The sequence below is a fragment of the Hylobates moloch genome, unplaced genomic scaffold (assembly GCF_009828535.3).
Source record: "Hylobates moloch isolate HMO894 unplaced genomic scaffold, HMol_V3 SCAFFOLD_19, whole genome shotgun sequence".
Taxonomy (NCBI): Eukaryota; Metazoa; Chordata; class Mammalia; order Primates; family Hylobatidae; genus Hylobates; species Hylobates moloch.
The window spans coordinates 31,357,047-31,374,730 of record NW_026652294.1 but is presented as its reverse complement, the minus strand read 5'-3'; the positions used below and the strand labels follow the sequence as shown (position 1 = coordinate 31,374,730).

General features: G+C 56.4%; 3 protein-coding genes across 10 annotated transcripts; all 3 read left to right on the top strand.

The window, feature by feature from the left end:
• The first annotated feature begins 8,522 nt into the window (after positions 1–8,522).
• Positions 8,523–10,665, top strand: CIMAP1B (ciliary microtubule associated protein 1B). 4 transcript variants are annotated; one of them, XM_032139240.2, is made up of 7 exons: positions 8,591–8,612; positions 8,991–9,133; positions 9,330–9,533; positions 9,803–9,907; positions 10,040–10,161; positions 10,246–10,386; positions 10,533–10,665. In XM_032139240.2, exons 2-7 carry the CDS (start codon positions 9,025–9,027, stop codon positions 10,611–10,613), a joined length of 762 nt encoding a protein of 253 aa, XP_031995131.1. In that variant the 5' UTR covers positions 8,591–8,612; positions 8,991–9,024; the 3' UTR covers positions 10,614–10,665. The 4 variants fall into 4 exon arrangements, with proteins under 4 accessions (XP_058287186.1, XP_058287183.1, XP_031995131.1 ...); XM_058431203.1 differs by having other exon boundaries at positions 8,523–9,133; positions 10,246–10,410; XM_058431201.1 differs by having other exon boundaries at positions 8,599–8,612; positions 10,040–10,386.
• Positions 10,666–10,703: 38 nt separating this feature from the next.
• TYMP (thymidine phosphorylase) lies at positions 10,704–15,340 on the top strand. Of its 5 annotated transcripts, none has more exons than XM_032139219.2 (10): positions 10,711–11,166; positions 11,349–11,572; positions 11,730–11,932; positions 12,414–12,512; positions 13,311–13,440; positions 13,743–13,861; positions 14,281–14,443; positions 14,546–14,776; positions 14,881–15,021; positions 15,104–15,270. In XM_032139219.2, the coding sequence occupies exons 1-10, from the start codon at positions 10,907–10,909 to the stop codon at positions 15,250–15,252; spliced, it is 1,719 nt and encodes a 572-aa protein (XP_031995110.1). In that variant the 5' UTR covers positions 10,711–10,906; the 3' UTR covers positions 15,253–15,270. The 5 variants fall into 5 exon arrangements, with proteins under 5 accessions (XP_031995108.1, XP_031995107.1, XP_031995110.1 ...); XM_032139218.2 differs by having other exon boundaries at positions 11,337–11,572; XM_032139217.2 differs by having other exon boundaries at positions 10,704–11,166; positions 14,546–15,021; positions 15,104–15,340.
• Positions 15,341–16,711: 1,371 nt separating this feature from the next.
• On the top strand, positions 16,712–17,660 carry LOC116459003 (protein SCO2 homolog, mitochondrial). The gene has a single exon (XM_032139241.2). It carries the CDS (start codon positions 16,712–16,714, stop codon positions 17,615–17,617), a length of 906 nt encoding a protein of 301 aa, XP_031995132.2. The 3' UTR covers positions 17,618–17,660.
• The last annotated feature ends 24 nt before the right edge of the window (positions 17,661–17,684 follow it).

The following is a 17,684-nucleotide window of genomic DNA, read 5'->3' as shown; positions in this document are numbered from 1 at the left end:
TCTTAGAGCAAGATGACTGACTGTTCTAGAATAAAAAAGAGGAAAATAAGTAAGACAAAAACTCAACAGATACAGAAAGTCATAGATCTGTGAGAATTTTGTGTGAGGTCAAACTACTAAGATTATATATTTTATTCATAGCATTAAAAAATAAGCTCACTGGCCGGGCGCAGTGGCTCACGCTTGTAATCCCAGCACTTTGGGAGGCCGAGCTAATTTTTTGTATTTTTAGTAGTAGAGACGGGGTTTCACTGTGGTCTCGATCTCCTAACCTCGTGATCCGCCCGCCTTGGCCTCCCAAAGTGCTGGGATTACAAGCATGAGCCACCGTGCTCGGCCCAATATTCTTATTTATTAAAGATTAATCAAGCCACATGGACTTGAAAAGTATTTGGGTTAGTTACTCTTTTTCTGAGAAAATACTTCATATAAACACTTGTTTTTCTTTTTTCTTTTTTTTTTTTTTTTGAGACAAAGTCTTGCTCTGTACCCCAGGCTGGGGGTGCAATGGCGTGATCTTGGCTCACTGCAACTTCTGCCTCCTGGGCTCAAGCGATTCTCCTGCCTCAGCCTCCCGAGTAGCTGGGATTACAGGTACGTGCCATCACACCCAGCTAATTTTTGTATTTTTTGTATTTTTAGTAAAGACGGGCTTTCTCCATGTTGGCCAGGCTGGTCTTGAACTCCTAGTGATCCACCCGCCTCGGCCTCCCAAAGTGCTGGGATTACAGGTGTAAGCCCGGCCATAAACACTTTTTTTCTCAGGCCAGTGACAAAAATGTCAGAGATAAGTATTTGTCTATCTATTTGAGAAAACCAGGAGGCACACGGAAGAACTCACTTGAATGGTTACAGTTACGCAACTTCCTTATTTGGTCCGTCTAGCTGGGAAGTCCCTAGTTACACAATCGAGCGTTAGCTGGCTGCTTAGGATTGGCTGGGGTTGAGTTTTACTTCTGCCTAATGTAACCATTTATCAGAAATGACTCCAGTTAAGTTTCACTTATGTTTTCCATTTAGGCAAGGTTGAGTTCAGTTACAACGCCTAACTGGTTTTGTCTGCTCAGGGATTCTTCAGGCCTGGGCTCTATTTTAATATTTAGCTCATGTAAGGTAATTATGCTGGGGTTTCACAGTAATCTATTATAGTTGGGAAAATCAAGTCTTCCTGGAATCCAATAGGACCTCACCGCAGATGTCAGATACAAGTTCACCGGCTTAAGGGTCCCGGGTGAGGACGACAGAAACTTGAGAAGCTGCACTCATCAAACATCCCACAACCTAACTCGTGAAAGTTGGCTGAGAGAGGCCGGAGTGCTGAGCATTGGAGGCTGTCGCTTGTTTATGATCCACGTATCAGAGTGCTTGTTTCTGCCACGTCTCCAGCCCGGGAGTGCTGCAGGGCCCTGGAGCTCTTTACCCACGTGCACACCCTCAGTCAGGGGCAGTAAAGTTTTTGTGCAAAGAGCTGGATTATGGCTATTTTTGCCTTTGCAGGTCATACAGTCTCTTGCAACTACTCAAGTCTGCACAAAACCAACCTTAAAAAATAAAAGGATGTGGCTGCGTTCCAATAAAATTTTGTTTTTTATATTTATTTATTTATTTATTTTTTATTTTTTTTGAGATGGAGTCTGGCTCTGTTGCCCAGGCTGGAGTGCAGTGGCGCGATCTCGGCTCACTGCAAGCTCCACCTCCTGGGTTCACGCCATTCTCCTGCCTCAGCCTCCCGAGTAGCTGGGACTACAGGCGTCCACCACCACGCCCAGCTAATTTTTTGTATTATTAGTAGAGACAGGGTTTCACCATGTTAGCCAGGATGGTCTCAATCTCCTGACCTCGTGATCCGCCCGCCTCGGCCTCCCAAAATGCTGGGATTACAGGCATGAGCCACCGTGCCCAGCCCCCATAAAATTTTATTTACAGAAACAGGAGGTGGCTGGACTTGGTGACCCCTGAGCTAAGCGGCCCCATCCATTCCCACGGCTTGTGTACGCCTCCCAGTTCAGCATCTCCGTCCTGGACCTCTCCACTGCATCTGCCATGAACATCACTGGGTGGCAGATGATATCTCAAGCCTGCTGTGCTCACATCAGGACTCTTGATTTTCCACAGTGCTGGATGTGGTCCATGGTGTTCAGCTTCCATTCTCACCTCCTTTTGTTTATTTTCCTGTATTTTAGAACCTAAAATACAAATGCGGCAATGCTGTGTTTTACAGATTCCCTTGCAGCCAGAGTTCTGGGCGAGGCTGTTGGATTCAGTGCAACTGTGTAAGATGTGAAAGGCAGAAATGACTCGGAGGCCTCCGCCCTGCGCTGACTCTGCTGGCAGGCAGGGCTGTGGAGACTCAGCCGTTGCTGAGGGAGGCCTGGGCAGCAGGGGTGCGGCGTCAGGATTCCCAGCAGGATCCTGATCTCAGAATGACAGCTACCAGGTCTTCTCTTAAGCTCAGTAGTCCCAAAGGCCACCTCTCAGCTATTATACCACCAACTCATTCAGCGATTCTATAATATTCCCCATAATAAATCCATTTCTACCCCTGCCTGATATACTCACCAAACCTCTCTCATCTTCAGCTCCGAAAATCTCTATCATAACTGAGTTATTTCCAAATAGAAGGGAACAGCCACACCACGAATGTGAACAGGAAAAACATTAACATAGAGAATCGTTACCTAGTAAGATGATGTTAACAGCGGAAGTCAAGAAAAGAGGACGCAAAGGGATTCAGAAGCAACAAATGCAGAAAGATGCCATGATGGCTGGGCTTCAGGAGCAAGCAAGGGGCCAGGAATGCACAGAGCTGCCACCAGCCAGTGGCCCAGCCAAGCTGGTGCATCAAATTAACCATCCCATACGGTGAGTATCTAAGAACCCTTTTATTCTTTTCCTGTTTTAGAATTTTTTTGACAATTGAACACATTTTTGCATATGAACTTTAAATTTGTGTTTTCCTATTTTTAACATTGGAAATCTAACTGGAATTAAATATTTATATTCATTTGAGGAGATGTTTGTTTGTTTGTGACAGAGTCTCGCTCTGTCCCCGGGGCTGGAGTGCAGTGGTGCAATCTTGGCTCACTGCAACCTCCACCTCCCGGGTTGAAGTGATTCTCCTGCCTCAGCCTCCCTGAGTAGCTGGGATTACAGATGCCTGACACCACGCCCAGTTAATTTTGTATTTTTAGTAGAGATGGGTTTTCACCATGTTGGCCAGGCTGGTTTCCAACTCCTGACCGCAAGTGATCTACCTGCCTCGGCTGCCCAAAGTGCCGCGATTACAGGCATGAGCCACCATGCCCGGTCTCGTCTTCCCATCTTGTTCAGAGGATTACCGGTAGGGTAAGGAAAACCATAAAGCTTTAGCCATCTGAACAGGTAACCTTAACTTGTTCTGTTTTATCAAAAACATAATGTAAATCCAACCGTCCTTTTACACACCCGTGAATTTATATTATTATGTTTTACTGTTTTTGTTTTGCTTTTGTTTTTGTTTTGAGACAGAGTTTTGCTCTTGTTGCCCAGGCTGAAGTGAAATGGCGCAATCTCGGCTCACTGAAACCTCCGCCTCCCGGATTCAAGCGATTCTCCTGCTTTAGCCTCCCGAGTAGCTGGGATTACAGGCATGCACCACCACGTCTGGCTAATTTTTGTATTTTTAGCAGAGACAGGGTTTCTCCATGTTGGTCAAGTTGGTCTCAAACTCCTGACCTCAAGTGATCTGCCCACCTCGGCCTCCCAAAATGCTGGGATTACAGGCATGGGCCACCATGCCTGGCCTACTGTTTTATAACTAAGATTTTCAAGTGAAAAGCCACAAGATCTTTGTGTTGTCTATGTTTTTGTGTCTTTATGTCTATATGTGATTTTAATTTACAAAGAGCTCTATTTAATTGACATAAAGAAAAAAGCACTTAAATCAAGTAATTTAAGAGTATACAGTGTATACTATTTTTATACTATATTTAAGAAATATAGGGACAACCACAGTGGCTCACGCCTATAATCCCTGAACTTTGGGAGGCCAATGCAGGAGGATTGTTTGAAGTCAGTTTGATACCAGCCTGGGCAACAAAGTAAGACCTCTTCTTTACAACAAAAACAAAAATAGCTGAGTGTCTCTATTAAAATATAGATAGATAGATAGATAGATAGATAGATAGATAGATAGATAGCCAGGCGTGGTGGCTCACGCTTGCAATCCCAGCACTTTGGGAGGCCGAGGCGGGCGAATCACGAGGTCAGGAGATCGAGACCACGGTGAAACCCCGTCTCTACTAAAAATACAAAAAATTAGCCGGGCGTGGTGGCGGGCGCCTGTAGTCCCAGCTACTTGGAGAGGCTGAGGCAGGAGAATGGCGTGAACCCGGGAGGCGGAGCTTGCAGTGAGCCGAGATCGCACCACTACACTCCAGCCTGGGTGACAGAGTGAGACTCCATCTCAAAAAAATATATATATAAATATATAGATACATAGATAGATATAGATAGATAGATAGATAGATGATAGATAGATAGATAGATAGATAGATAGATAGATAGATAGATAGATAGATAGATGAAAATAAAATAAAATCATTCTGCAAACTGAGTTCATCATATTACTTTACTCTGTGTGATTCTTTTAAAACCCTGCACCTGCCCAACCTCTGCAAAAGTACAACTGCTAACAAGTAATACTGGTGCAGCACTTTGATATGATAGGGAACACCTGTGAGACTGATAAACTGAAAGGCCAACTTAACCCAATAGCTACTCCTTCCAGATTTCCTTCCAGCTGCTCAAATGTGGTTCAAATGGTTTTCACACTGACTTAAAATTGCTGGCCATTCTCCCAACATGGCACCAAGTCAACCTGGACAGGAAGGGATAATCAAAACCTAACCACAGGATAATTGATCAGTGATGTCTTCAGAGATTTTTTTTTTTTTTTTGAGACTGAGTCTCACCTTGTCACCCAGGCTGGAGTGCAATGGCATAGTCTCAGCTCACTGTAACCTCCGCCTCCCAGGTTCAAGTGATTGTCCCGCCTCAGCCTTCCAAGTAGCTGGGATTACAGATGCTTGCCACCATGCCCAGCTAATTTTTGTATTTTTAGAGGAAACGTAAAAATTGTCAATATCAAGATGGAGTCACTTGTGTCGAACCCAAACAAAATAAGAGGTTAAGAAGGGGAGGGGGCCTTCATGCACACATTCCTATGAAAAGAACCATTACAAAACTCTCTGAGTGGCTGGGCACAGTGGCTCATGCCTATAATCCCAGCACTTTGGGAGGCCGAGGCAGGCAGATCACAAGGTCAAGAGAGCGAGACCATCCTGGCCAACACGGTGAAACCCCATCTCTACTAAAAATACAAAAATTAGCTGGGCATGGTGGCGGGCGCCTGTAATCCCAGCTACTCGGGAGGCTAAGGTAGAAGAATCGCTTGAACCCGGGAGGCGGAGGTTGCAGTGAGCCGAGATTATGCCACTGCACTCCAGCCTGGCGACAGAGCGAGACTCTGTCTCAAAAATATACACATATAGTTATTATATTTTATCTAGTACTTTATGTTAATTCCTGTTTCATTCCTTTAGGTTACTTATTTTTTTTCATTTGTAAGATATAGACTAAGTTTCTTGAATCGTTTCTTCATTAATAATGTAGTCACGAGGCCGGGTGGCTCACTTCTGTAATCCCAGCACTTTAGGAAGCCAAGGCCAGTGGATCTTTTGAACCCAGGTGTTCAAGGCTGGCCTGGGCAACATGGTGAAACCCCGTCTCTCCCAAAAACACAAAACAATTAGCCGAGTGTGGTGGTGCATGTCTGTGGTCCCAGCTACTTGAGAGGCTGACAAGGGAAGATCGTTTGAGCCTGGGAGGCAGAGGTTGCAGTGAGCTGAGATGCGCCACTGCACTCCAGCCTGGGTGACAGAGTGAGACTCTGTCTAAAATAATAATAATGAAGTCATGTTTTTTTTCTTGAGATGGAGTCTTGCTCTGTGGCCCAGGCTGGAGTGCAGTGGCGTGATCTCCGCTCACCGCAAGCTCCGCCTCCTGGGTTCACGCCATTCTCGTGCCTCAGCCTCCCGAGTAGCTGGGACTACAGGCACCCGCCACTATGCCCGGCTAATTTTTTTTGTATTTTTAGTAGAGACGGGGTTTCACCGTGTTAGCCAGGATGGTCTCGATCTCCTGACCTCGTGATCCGCCCGCCTCGGCCTCCCAAAGTGCTGGGATTACAGGCTTGAGCCACCGCGCCCGGCCATAATGAAGTCATTTTAAAATGACTATAAATTTTCCTCAGAACATGTAGGGTCCAGCCCTACGGGGCTTACTGGGTGTTCTCCCCATGTGCAGAGACGAGAGATTGTAATAAATAAAGACACAGGACAAAGAGATAAAGAGAAAACAGCTGGGCCCCGGGGACCACTACCATCAAGAGGAGGAGACCGGTAGTGGCCCCGAACGGCTGATATTTATTGCATACAAGACAAGGGGGCAGGGTAAGGAGGGTGAATCTTCTAAGTGATTGACAAGGCGAAGCAAGTCATGTGATCACAGGACAGGGGCCCCTTCCCTTTTAGGTAGCCAAAGCAGAGAGGGAAGGCAGCAAACATCAGCATTTTCTTCTATGCATTTATAAGAAAGATCAAATACTTTAAGACTTTAACTATTTCTTCTACCGCTATCTAATACGAACTTCAAAGAGGAACCAGGAGTATGGGAGGAGCATGAAAAGGGACAAGGAGTGTGACCACTGAAGCACCACAGAGAGGGGTTTAGGCCTCTGGATGACTGCGGGCAGGCCTGGAGAATACCCAGCCTCCCACAAGAAGCTGGTGGAGCAGAGTGTTCCCTGATTCTTCCAAGGAAAGGAGACTCCCTTTCACGGTCTGCTAAGTAACGGGTGCCTTCCCAGGCACTGGCGTTACCGCTTGACCAAGGAGCCCTCGAGCGGCCCTTATGCAGGCGTGACAGAGGGCTCACCTCCTGCCTTCTAGGTCACTTCTCACAATGTCCCATCAGCACCTGACCCTATATCCGCAGGTTATTCCTAGGTTGTGTTAGTAACGCAACAAAGAGTAATATTAAAAGCTAATGACTAATGTCTATACTAATGATTGATAATGTCCATGATCATCTCTATATCTAATTTGTATTATAACTATTCTTATTCTAACGATTTTCTTTATTATACTGAAACAGTTTGTGCCTTCAGTCTCTTGCCTCGGCACCTGGGTAACCCTCCGCCCACAAGAACACAGCTTTAGCTGCCTCCTATAGGAGTTCGATAGGAAAGAGATCCACCTTTGTAGTGTTTGATATGTAGTTTTAAGGGAGGAGACCACCCCTCATATTGTCTTATGCCCAATTTCTGCCTCCAAAAAAAGAAAAAGTAAAAACTAAAAGACAGAAATAAAAGCCACAGGCAGACAGCCCAGCGCCGCGCCCTGGGCCTGGTAGTTAAAGATCGACCCCTGACCTAACCGGTTATGTTACCTATAGATTCCAGACATTGTATGGAAAAGCACTGTGAAAATCCCTGTCCTGTTCTGTTCCATTCTGATTACCGGTGCATGCAGTCCCCAGTCACGTACCCCCTGCTTGCTCAATCGATCACGACCCTCTCACGCGGACCCCCTTAGAGTTGTGAGCCCTTAAAAGGGACAGGAATTGCTCACTCAGGGAGCTCAGCTCTTGAGACAGGAGTCTTGCCGATGCCCCCGGCCGAATAAACCCCTTCCTTCTTTAACTTGGTGTCTGAGGAGTTTTGTCTGCAGCTCTTCCTGCTACAGTTTGTAACTTCAGATTATTTCTGACAAGTTTTTTTTTTTTTTTTTTATTCAGGGGTTTTTTTTTTAATAATTTTTTGTTTTTTTAATAATTTTTTTCTCCTGCTTCCTGTTCTCTCTCTCTCTTTTTTTTTTTTGAGACAAGGTCTCACTCTGTCACCCAGGCTGGAGTCTAGTGGTGGGGTCACTGCTCACTGCAGGATCCAACTCCCAGACTGGACAGACCCTCCCCGCTCAGCCACCGACCACATAGCTGGGACTACAGGTGAACATCATCACACCCAGCTAATTTTTAAAGTTTTTGTCGAGATGGGTCTCACTGTATTGCCCAGGCTGAGTTTTCTTCTTCTTTTTTTACATTTTGTTTGCCTTGAATTGTATTCGATTGTAATCAAATCATGTGTCACATCTTTTTTTTCAATTTGTGTGATTTTGTGACCCAATACATGATTTTTTCCGAATATTTCATGGACTTAAATAGATAAGAAATCCTCTCTCTACACATAATTAAATGGAGTGTGTGCTTTGCATTATTCAGTTCCTTTATTCCCATCCTTGCTTTTGTCTGCAGATTTGTCCTATTCCAGAATGGGTATACTGCAACTCGGGTAAGGGTGAAGCCAGCGTTCTGGGTGGCCCAGCCTACTATCCCACCCGTGCCACAGAATCCACAGAGAGGCGCAGCGGCGGCACTGGGTGGTGGGGAAGGCAGTGAGTGCGGTTGCCAGGAAGCGGGAAAAGGCCACAATGGGGTCTGGGAGATGGGCGGGGCGGAGCGGGGGTGTCCAGCCACGTCACTTTGTTTTCCCACGCCAGGAGCTACCACAACAGGTCAGTGCACCCCGGGGCCTCCCCTCGGGGCACCGGGTCCCCCACGCAGGCCCTTCCCGGGGCACCCCTTCCCAACAGCACGAAAATCTCCTGCCCCCACCCCACCCCCAGGTGATTCCCTTCACCTAAGTCTGGGTCTAAACTTGGCCCCCGCGAGTTCACGTCCCTGCCTAACCCGCCTGGAGTCCGGCTGATGGCCCTGGATCCGCTCCCGGCCCCACGCTCCGCAGAGCCGGGAAGGAAGCTCGCGTTTGTTTTGCTGGCGCCAGGGATACGGACCAGGCCCCGCCCCGCCCCGCGCTAATCCCAGGGTAGTGGGAAAGTGCGCTCCCCAAGAATTTGGGGTGCGGGGGCCGCGGCCACCCCTTCTGTCCGCAGGTGCTGCGAGCCGTAAGCGCCCCCCACCCGCGCTATGGGCTCGGACGCCTGGGTGGGCCTTTGGCGGCCACACCGGCCCCGCGGCCCCATCGCGGCGCACTACGGAGGCCCCGGGCCCAAATACAAGCTGCCGCCCAACACTGGTAGAAGGGGCGGGCCCCGGGATTGAGGGGTGGGACGGCGCCTGGGGGAGGGAACGGGAAGAGACCAGGGAGGTCTGCGCTCGGGGCTGAACCGTGCCTGCTAGAGGGGAGAGGGGGGTCTATGCCGGGGAAGGGTCTGTGTTCTAGACGGGGCTGGGGGCTGGGCCCGGCCAGACGCTGACTCGGATGCTCCCAGGCTACGTCCTGCATGACCCGTCGCGGCCCCGCGCCCCCGCCTTCACCTTCGGCGCGCGCCTCCCCACGCAGCAGACGACGTGCGGCCCCGGGCCCGGCCACCTGGTGCCCGCCCGCATGACCGTGCGCGGCCCCGACGGCGCCCCCGCCTACTCCATCTACGGCCGCCCGCGCCGCTCTGCGCCCGTCCTCACTCCGGGACCTGGTCAGGATCCCCGGGCCCCTGGCCACCCCAACACCGAACTCCCTCCAGGGAGGCCCACCTGGGAACCCCCCACCTAACCCCGAGTCCCCCTCGGATACCCTAACACCGCATATTCGGTACCCCCATATCCGGATCTCAAATCCCAAACCCCGAACCCCGCGGGGCTTTGACAAATCGTGGCTCAGACTCCTACTCCCAGGACCCCATCTCGGGCACCCACAAGGCCCCCACGCAGTTCCAGCCCCCCACACCCTTGATCCGCCCCCTAGGCACGTACTTCCCGGAGCGAGCGGGGAACGCGACGTACCCCAGTGCGCCTCGGCACACCATTGCTTCCCGAAACTGGGGTGTCCAGGGGGAGCAACAGAGCCCAGGTGAGGCCAGAACGGCCCATCCCAGAACTGTGGGCCTTCCCACTCGAGACCAGGGACCGCCCTCCGGGAGCCGGGACCACCCTGCGCCTGTCCGCGGAGACCCACTACCCCCGAGCCCTGCCTCCTCCCCAGGTCCCGCGGCCTATACTGTGCCCTCGCTCTTGGGTCCGCGCATCATCGGCAAAGTCTCCGCCCCAACTTACTCCATCTATGGCCGCAGAGCGGCTGGCAGTTTCTTCGAGGACCTCAGCAAGGTGGGGGAGGGGCCGGGGCGGACGCAGGGGGTCCCTGGTCCGCGGCAGTGGAGGCGGCAGCCAGCACCCTCTGCCCTCCCGCAGACCCCGGGCCCCTGCGCCTACCACGTCGTGAGTCCAGGGGTCTACAAGTCCCGGGCCCCCCAGTTCACGATGCTGGCGCGGACTCCGGTCCCCCAAGACAACACTCGGAAGCCAGGGCCCGCGGCCTACAACGTGGATCAGGTGGCCTGGAGCCAAGGGTCAAGGGTCAGAGTCAGGGGAGTGGGGAGGGCCTGAGGTCGAAGTGATGGGATCAGGGTCCCCGGGGGTCCAGGGGTCTCGGAGAGGACGCCGGCCCCGCGAGGTCAGCGGCGTCTCCGGGTCCGCAGCACCGGAAGCCCCGCGGCTGGAGTTTCGGAATCCGGCACTCGGACTACCTGGCCCCGCTGGTGACCGACGCGGACAACTGACCCGCCAGGCGGGAGCGGCCCCACATTTGTTTGCTTAAAGTCTGCGAGTCCGCATCTTGTCCGCCTCTATCTCTGCGCGTCCTGGCGCAAGGCCAGGGGTGGAGCCAGGACTGGGGCCGTGTCCCAACTCCGAACCCAGCGGGGCGGGGCCCGAGCGTCGGGCGAGGCCGGGACCCCAGCGCTGCGCCGCGTCCGAACATCGAGACCCCACCGAGGGCGGGAGGGGGACTCTCGGGAGCCACAGACGCCCGAGACTCACGCCGGGCGGGACCGGCCAGTGATCAGCCCCGCCGATGGCCCCGGGCCCCGACGGCCCGGAAGTCCCTCGTGTCCGGGGGATCGGCCGGGGCGCGGCGTGCAAGGCTTCCCGGGGGCGGCGACTGCCGAGCCCCGCCCTCCAGGCGGCCCCACCCGCCTGCTGTCCTGGGGTGCCGCCGCCCCGCCGCCCGCAGTGGACCGCTGTGTGCGAACCCTACGGTCCCGACCCGCGGGCGAGGCCGGGTACCTGGGCTGGGATTCGGAGCAGGCGGGCGAGGGCAGCCGCCCTGAGCAGGTACGGGCGGGGCTCAAGTCGCGAGGCGGGGAAGCGGGAGCCAGACACGGACAAGGGCGACACAGACACGGGACCGAGGGGCGGACACTGGAGACACGGGAAAGGGGTCGGGACAGGAGCACGTGGCTCAGACACCGACGCCGGGAGGCCGCAGACCCCGGACGTGTCAGGCATCCCCGCAGGCCCGGAGCGATGGCGGCCTCGATGACCCCGGGAACCGGGGCCCCACCCGCGCCTGGTGACTTCTCCGGGGAAGGGAGCCAGGGACTTCCCGACCCTTCGCCAGAGCCCAAGCAGCTCCCGGAGCTGATCCGCATGAAGCGAGACGGAGGCCGCCTGAGCGAAGCGGACATCAGGGGCTTCGTGGCCGCTGTGGTGAACGGGAGCGCGCAGGGCGCACAGATCGGTGCGTGGGGAGGGTTGGGCGTTCCTGACCCCGACTGGGAGGTCAGCCCGAGAGACTTTGGGTCCCTGGGGGTGCGACGGTGCCCCACTACCAGCACCGGCCCCAGGGTGCCCCGGCGCTGTGGGCTGCCACCCTCACGCGAACCCCCACATACCAGGGGCCATGCTGATGGCCATCCGACTTCGGGGCATGGATCTGCAGGAGACCTCGGTGCTGACCCAGGCCCTGGCCCAGTCGGGGCAGCAGCTGGAGTGGCCAGAGGCCTGGCGCCAGCAGCTTGTGGACAAGCATTCCACAGGGGGTGTGGGTGACAAGGTCAGCCTGGTCCTCGCACCTGCCCTGGCGGCGTGTGGCTGCAAGGTTAGAAACCACCTCCTTTCCAGACGGGAGCCTATGACCGCACATGCAGCAACCAGTCCATCCACAGGCAGCTCCCAACCTCAAGCCTGGCCCAACGCCTCCAAGACTGTACCCAGGCTTCTCCCCACCCCGCTCCCCAGCAGAGCTTGGGGCCCCTCCGGCTCCAGAGCAGGCCCCTTGGAGCAGGAAAAAGATCCACTGATGGAATTCAGATCCCTTTCCCCTTGGGTCTCCAGACAGCTCCCCCAAGGGAGGAGCGGTGGACTTCTCTCCCTCTGCCCCAAGCCTTGTTTCCCCAGGGACGGGTACCCACCTCCTCCCCTACTGACACTTCCTTTCCCTTCCCTCACCAGCTGGGCGCCCCTATAGCTGCTTAAATACTTTCTAAATCAAGCTGCACTCCTAGCCAGGGAAGGTGAAGGGATGCATGGAGGTGGGGAGAGGGGTACTGTGCAGGGTACTCAGCATCCCTGACCACCAGGTGCCAATGATCAGCGGACGTGGTCTGGGGCACACAGGAGGCACCTTGGATAAGCTGGAGTCTATTCCTGGATTCAATGTCATCCAGAGCCCAGAGCAGGTATGGGGGGCCATGGATCAGTCATTGATCCGGGTTGATGGAGACCCTGGCCAGAATCACTAAAGGATCACTGGTGGATCATTAGGGTCACTAATGAGGATACTGGTCAAGGTTACTCATGAGTCACTGGGCCTGGGCCAAAATCATCAGTGGAACATTGATCAGGATCATAAAACGGGAAGTTGGTCAAAATCACAGATGGCTGGCAGGGCATGGTGGCTCACACCTGTAGTCCTAGCACTTGGGGAGGCCAAGGAGGGCAGATCCCTTGAACCCAGGAGTTCAAAACCAGCCTGGATAACATGGCAAAACCCCATCTATACAAAATAATTAGCTGCATGTGGTGGTGCACGCATGTGGTTCCAGCTACTCAGGAGGCTGAGGCAGGAGGATCACTTGAGCCTGGGAGGTCTAGGCTGCAGTGAGCCGTGACGATGCCACTGCACTCTAGCCTGGGCAACAGAGTGAGACCCTGTCCCAGCACTCTGAAAGGCAGAGGAGGGAGGATCGCTTGAGCCCAGTTGGAGATCAGCCTGGGTAATAGTAGTGAAACTTGATCTCTACAAAAAAAGAAGAAAAAGCTGCGTGTGGTGGTGCGCACCTGTAGTCCCAGCTGCTGGGAAGCTGAGGTGGGAGGATCACTTAAGCCCAGGAGTCAGAGGTCGCAATGAGCCGAAATTGTGCCAACTGCACTCCAGCCTGGGTAACAGAGCAAGACTCTTCTCAGAAAAAAAAAAAAAAAAAAAAGCTGCTAAGTCATTTACCAGAAGTCACTGAGGATAGGGGATGTCTGACCAGATGCAAGTGCTGCTGGAGCAGGCGGGCTGCTGTATCGTGGGTCAGAGTGAGCAGCTGGTCCCTGCAGACGGAATCCTATATGCAGCCAGAGACGTGACGGCCACCGTGGACAGCCTGCCACTCATCACAGGTGACCTGACTCCATGGCCTGCTTCTGCATGTTACAGGCCCCTGACCTCCAAACTCAGTCAGGGGCCTCTGGTTAGGAGTTACCTGTCACCAGACCGTGTGCCTCCCTACCCCCATCACAAGATGCCTGACCACCACCATGTGGGGTGGCCTGATACTCAACCCACCAGGTGCTGCCACCCCCCTAATAAGGGACTTGACCCTCAATGATCAGGGCCCCTGACCCCAAAGTCGGCATCCCCCAAGTCTCCTAGGAAGCTCCAGGTTCTCCAGTGTCTCCAACCTCCTCTGCCTCCCCCAAAGCCTCCATCCTCAGTAAGAAGCTCGTGGAGGGGCTGTCCGCTCTGGTGGTGGACGTTAAGTTCGGAGGGGCCGCCGTCTTCCCTAACCAGGAGCAGGCCCGGGAGCTGGCAAAGACGCTGGTGAGCGGTGTGGCCTCTCCCTGGGAAAGCGTCTTGATGCGGGCCCAGCCTACCCTTCACCCCTCCCGTCCCCACTGCCTCCCTCCACTCAGCAGTCCTGCCTATCCCAGTCCCACCCTCTTCTGCCCGAAGTCCCTCCCTCCTTCACGGCTCCCCAACCTGCTGTGACTTCAGAGGTCCAGGCTGGCCCGGCCTGGGCAAGCCCTCTGGGGCGTCCCTCCCCCAGACCAAGTACAAGTTCCTCCTGGCCCCATGGCGAGGTGTCGCACTTCACTCGTTTCTGTTCCCCATCCCAATCCTTCCCTGACTTCATTCTGGGGGGCTGGCAACCCAGGGTGCAGCAGAGGCTGGAGTTCGACAAAGAACCGGCTGCAGGAGGCTCCGCCATGTGGGGTCCACGCTGAGCCTCCTCTCCGCAGGTTGGTGTGGGAGCCAGCCTAGGACTTCGGGTCGCGGCAGCGCTGACCGCCATGGACAAGCCCCTGGGCCGCTGCGTGGGCCACGCCCTGGAGGTGGAGGAGGCGCTGCTCTGCATGGACGGCGCAGGCCCGCCAGACTTAAGGGACCTGGTCACCACGCTCGGTGAGGGGAACGGGGTGCAGGGGAGCGGAGGCGGCGCGGGGGGGGTCTTCCCGCTGGGACCGCCCCGACCCGGCCGCGCCTAAGCCCCGTCCCCGCCCGCAGGGGGCGCCCTGCTCTGGCTCAGCGGACACGCGGGGACTCAGGCCCAGGGCGCTGCCCGGGTGGCGGCGGCGCTGGACGACGGCTCGGCCCTTGGCCGCTTCGAGCGGATGCTGGCGGCGCAGGGCGTGGATCCCGGTCTGGCCCGAGCCCTGTGCTCCGGAAGCCCCGCAGAGCGCAGGCAGCTGCTGCCTCGCGCCCGGGAGCAGGAGGAGCTGCTGGCGCCCGCGGATGGTGAGGGTCGGGGGAGTCCCCGTCATTCCGCCTCCGCCATCCCCTTCCCTTACCGATGCCCCGCCCCTTCCCGAGCCCGCGCCTCTCAGCCCCTCTCCCCGCAGGCACTGTGGAGCTGGTCCGGGCGCTGCCGCTGGCGCTGGTGCTGCACGAGCTCGGGGCCGGGCGCAGCCGCGCTGGGGAGCCGCTCCGCCTGGGGGTGGGCGCCGAGCTGCTGGTCGACGTGGGTCAGAAGCTGCGCAGTGGTGAGCGCCGCCCCCGCCCCGCTGGCCCCGCACCCTCGCCCAGCTCCGGCCGCGCGGCCTCTGACCGCCCCTCGCTCCGCAGGGACGCCCTGGCTCCGCGTGCACCGGGACGGCCCCGCGCTCAGCGGCCCGCAGCGTCGCGCCCTGCAGGAGGCGCTCGTACTCTCCGACCGCGCGCCATTCGCCGCCCCCTCGCCCTTCGCAGAGCTTGTTCTGCCGCCGCAGCAATAAAGCTCCTTTGCCGCGAAACCTTGTCAGTGCCTGGCGCGCCGGGGCGGGAGCTGAGGGATAGAGGGTCACGGAGGCGGGGCCGTCTCGGCGAACGCGTGACCTCCGGCGGGCTCCGCCTTCCGCGCACGCGCTGAGAGCCTGTCAGCGGCTGCGCCCGTCTGCGCATGCGCAGCTCCGGGGACGCCTGCGCCCTGGCTGCGAGCGTGCGGCGCCCGCGCTTTCCCTGAGCCGGCGGGGCGGAGAGCAGGGAGCTGGAGGTCGGCGCTTCCTCTCGGGCCTGGTCCACTGACGCGCGGCCCCACCGCGAGGTGCGGACGCCGGGGCCGGGAGGGGAGGAGGTAGCCCTGGGGACTCGCTGGACTCCGGGGTAGTTTCCCAGCTCCGGCTACTGCGCGGGCCTGGCGGGGTACACCCCAGGGCGCACTGGAGGACGGAGCGAGGCTGGGGCGCCCGGGAGCGGCTCCCGGCAGGCACCGGTGTTCTCGCGGCCAAGCACAGTTATAACGCGCTCGCACAGCGCTTCGAGTGGTCCTGGGAACTTTCTGGCCACGAGGGCGCTGGATTTGGTTGGGAGGGGACAAACCCAGAACCGCCCGGGCCAGGGGTGTGCAGTGAGTCCTCGGGAGGGTGCCCTCAGCAGGAGAGGGGCAGTGACGGGGAGTCCTGAGACCTCCACCTAGCAAACCTTCTGGGGGGGCCCGTGGGAAAGGCGCAAAGGCCGGGCGTCGGCTGTGAGCCCGGAGGAGCTGCTGGCAAGCCTGGATGTGAGGAGGGTGGGGTTTTGTGGCGGGTAGAAGTGTCGTGAGTTGGCCGGGCGCGGTGGTTCACGCTTGTAATCCCAGAACTTTGGGAGGCCGAGGCGGGCGGATCACGAGGTCAGGAGATCGAGACCACGGTGAGACCCCGAAAAATTAGCCGGGCGTGGTGGCGGGCGTCTGTAGTCCCAGCTACTCGGAGAGGCTGACGCAGGAGAATGGCGTGAACCCGGGAGGCGGAGCTTGCAGTTGAGTCTCTGCCAGGAGAGGTTAAATACAGCTGGCGGGCAGAGTCCGAGCTCCGGGGGTAGGTCGTGCAGGTTTTCTGCTGGGAGTGTGGAGGAAGGCCACGGTTGGTAGAAATGGCTCGAGGTAACAGGAAAGTGTTGGAATCGGTTGCTCTCGGGGATTGCACGCCAGAGAGTTACCCACCTCCTTTCAAGAAATGGGTTTATTGCAAATGGATAACGTGGTTAGGAGTCCAGGCACGGCATGCACTTGGAATGCTTTCAGTCAGCAAGAGGTTCACCTTGCTGAGGTGCAGGTGCAGGGCAGGGTGTGGTGACAGGCTGGCGATCCCAGGTAGAGGACAGAAGTGATAGGTGTGGTTGCCCAGGTGTGGATGTTTGGTGGAGGTGGAGTTCTGCACTCAGGTGAGCAGCTGCAAACGCCTGTTAAGCCTGAACGTGGGCTGGGTCCTTCGGATGGGTGGCTGGTCTCTCCAGAGTCGCAGGGGCAGCCCGGGCACTGTCCTGGGCCTTCCCTTCTGGCTCCTGACGCCCCTGCTTGTTTCCAGGAGCACCAGATCCATGCTGCTGCTGACTCGGAGCCCCACGGCTTGGCACAGACTCTCTCGGCTCAAGCCCCCAGTCCTCCCTGGGACCCTGGGAGGCCAGGCCCTGCATCTGAGGTCTTGGCTTTTGTCAAGGCAGGGCCCTGCAGAGACAGGTGGGCAGGGCCAGCCCCAGGGCCCTGGGCTCCGAACCCGGCTGCTGATCACAGCCCTGGTTGGGGCTGGACTCGGTGGGGCCTGGCTGGCCCTGAGGGCTGAGAAGGAGAGGCTGCAGCAGCAAAAGCGAACAGAAGCTCTGCACCAGGCAGCTGTGGGCCAGGGTGACTTCCACCTGCTGGACCACAGAGGCCAGGCTCGCCGCAAGGCTGACTTCCGGGGCCAGTGGGTGCTGATGTACTTTGGCTTCACCCACTGCCCTGACATCTGCCCAGACGAGCTGGAGAAGCTGGTGCAGGTGGTGCGGCAGCTGGAAGCAGAGCCTGGTTTGCCTCCAGTGCAGCCCGTCTTCATCACTGTGGACCCCGAGCGGGACGACGTTGAAGCCATGGCCCGCTACGTCCAGGACTTCCACCCGAGACTGTTGGGTCTGACCGGCTCCACCGAACAGGTTGCCCAGGCTAGTCACAGTTACCGCGTGTACTACAGTGCCGGCCCCAAGGATGAGGACCAGGACTACATCGTGGACCACTCCATTGCCATCTACCTGCTCAACCCTGACGGCCTCTTCACGGATTACTATGGCCGGAGCAGGTCAGCTGAGCAGATCTCAGACAGTGTGCGGCAGCACATGGCGGCTTTCCGCAGTGTCCTGTCCTGAGCCGCTGCAGCCTGGGCCCCATCATTAAACGGGGTGTGTTTAATCTGCGTGTGTGATCTGTACCAGC

Coding starts and splice junctions, on each gene's coding strand:
- CIMAP1B (XM_058431200.1), top strand. CDS start 9,025: ATGGGCTCGGACGCCTGGGTGGGCCTTTGGCGGCCACACCGGCCCCGC. Junction 9,534..9,802: donor CGTCCTCACTCCGGGACCTG/GTCAGGATCCCC, acceptor TCCGCCCCCTAG/GCACGTACTTCCCGGAGCGA. Junction 9,908..10,039: donor GGGGGAGCAACAGAGCCCAG/GTGAGGCCAGAA, acceptor CCTCCTCCCCAG/GTCCCGCGGCCTATACTGTG.
- TYMP (XM_032139216.2), top strand. CDS start 10,907: ATGGCCCCGGGCCCCGACGGCCCGGAAGTCCCTCGTGTCCGGGGGATC. Junction 11,933..12,413: donor TGGCGGCGTGTGGCTGCAAG/GTTAGAAACCAC, acceptor CCTGACCACCAG/GTGCCAATGATCAGCGGACG. Junction 15,022..15,103: donor GGGTCAGAAGCTGCGCAGTG/GTGAGCGCCGCC, acceptor CTCGCTCCGCAG/GGACGCCCTGGCTCCGCGTG.
- LOC116459003 (XM_032139241.2), top strand. CDS start 16,712: ATGGGTGGCTGGTCTCTCCAGAGTCGCAGGGGCAGCCCGGGCACTGTC.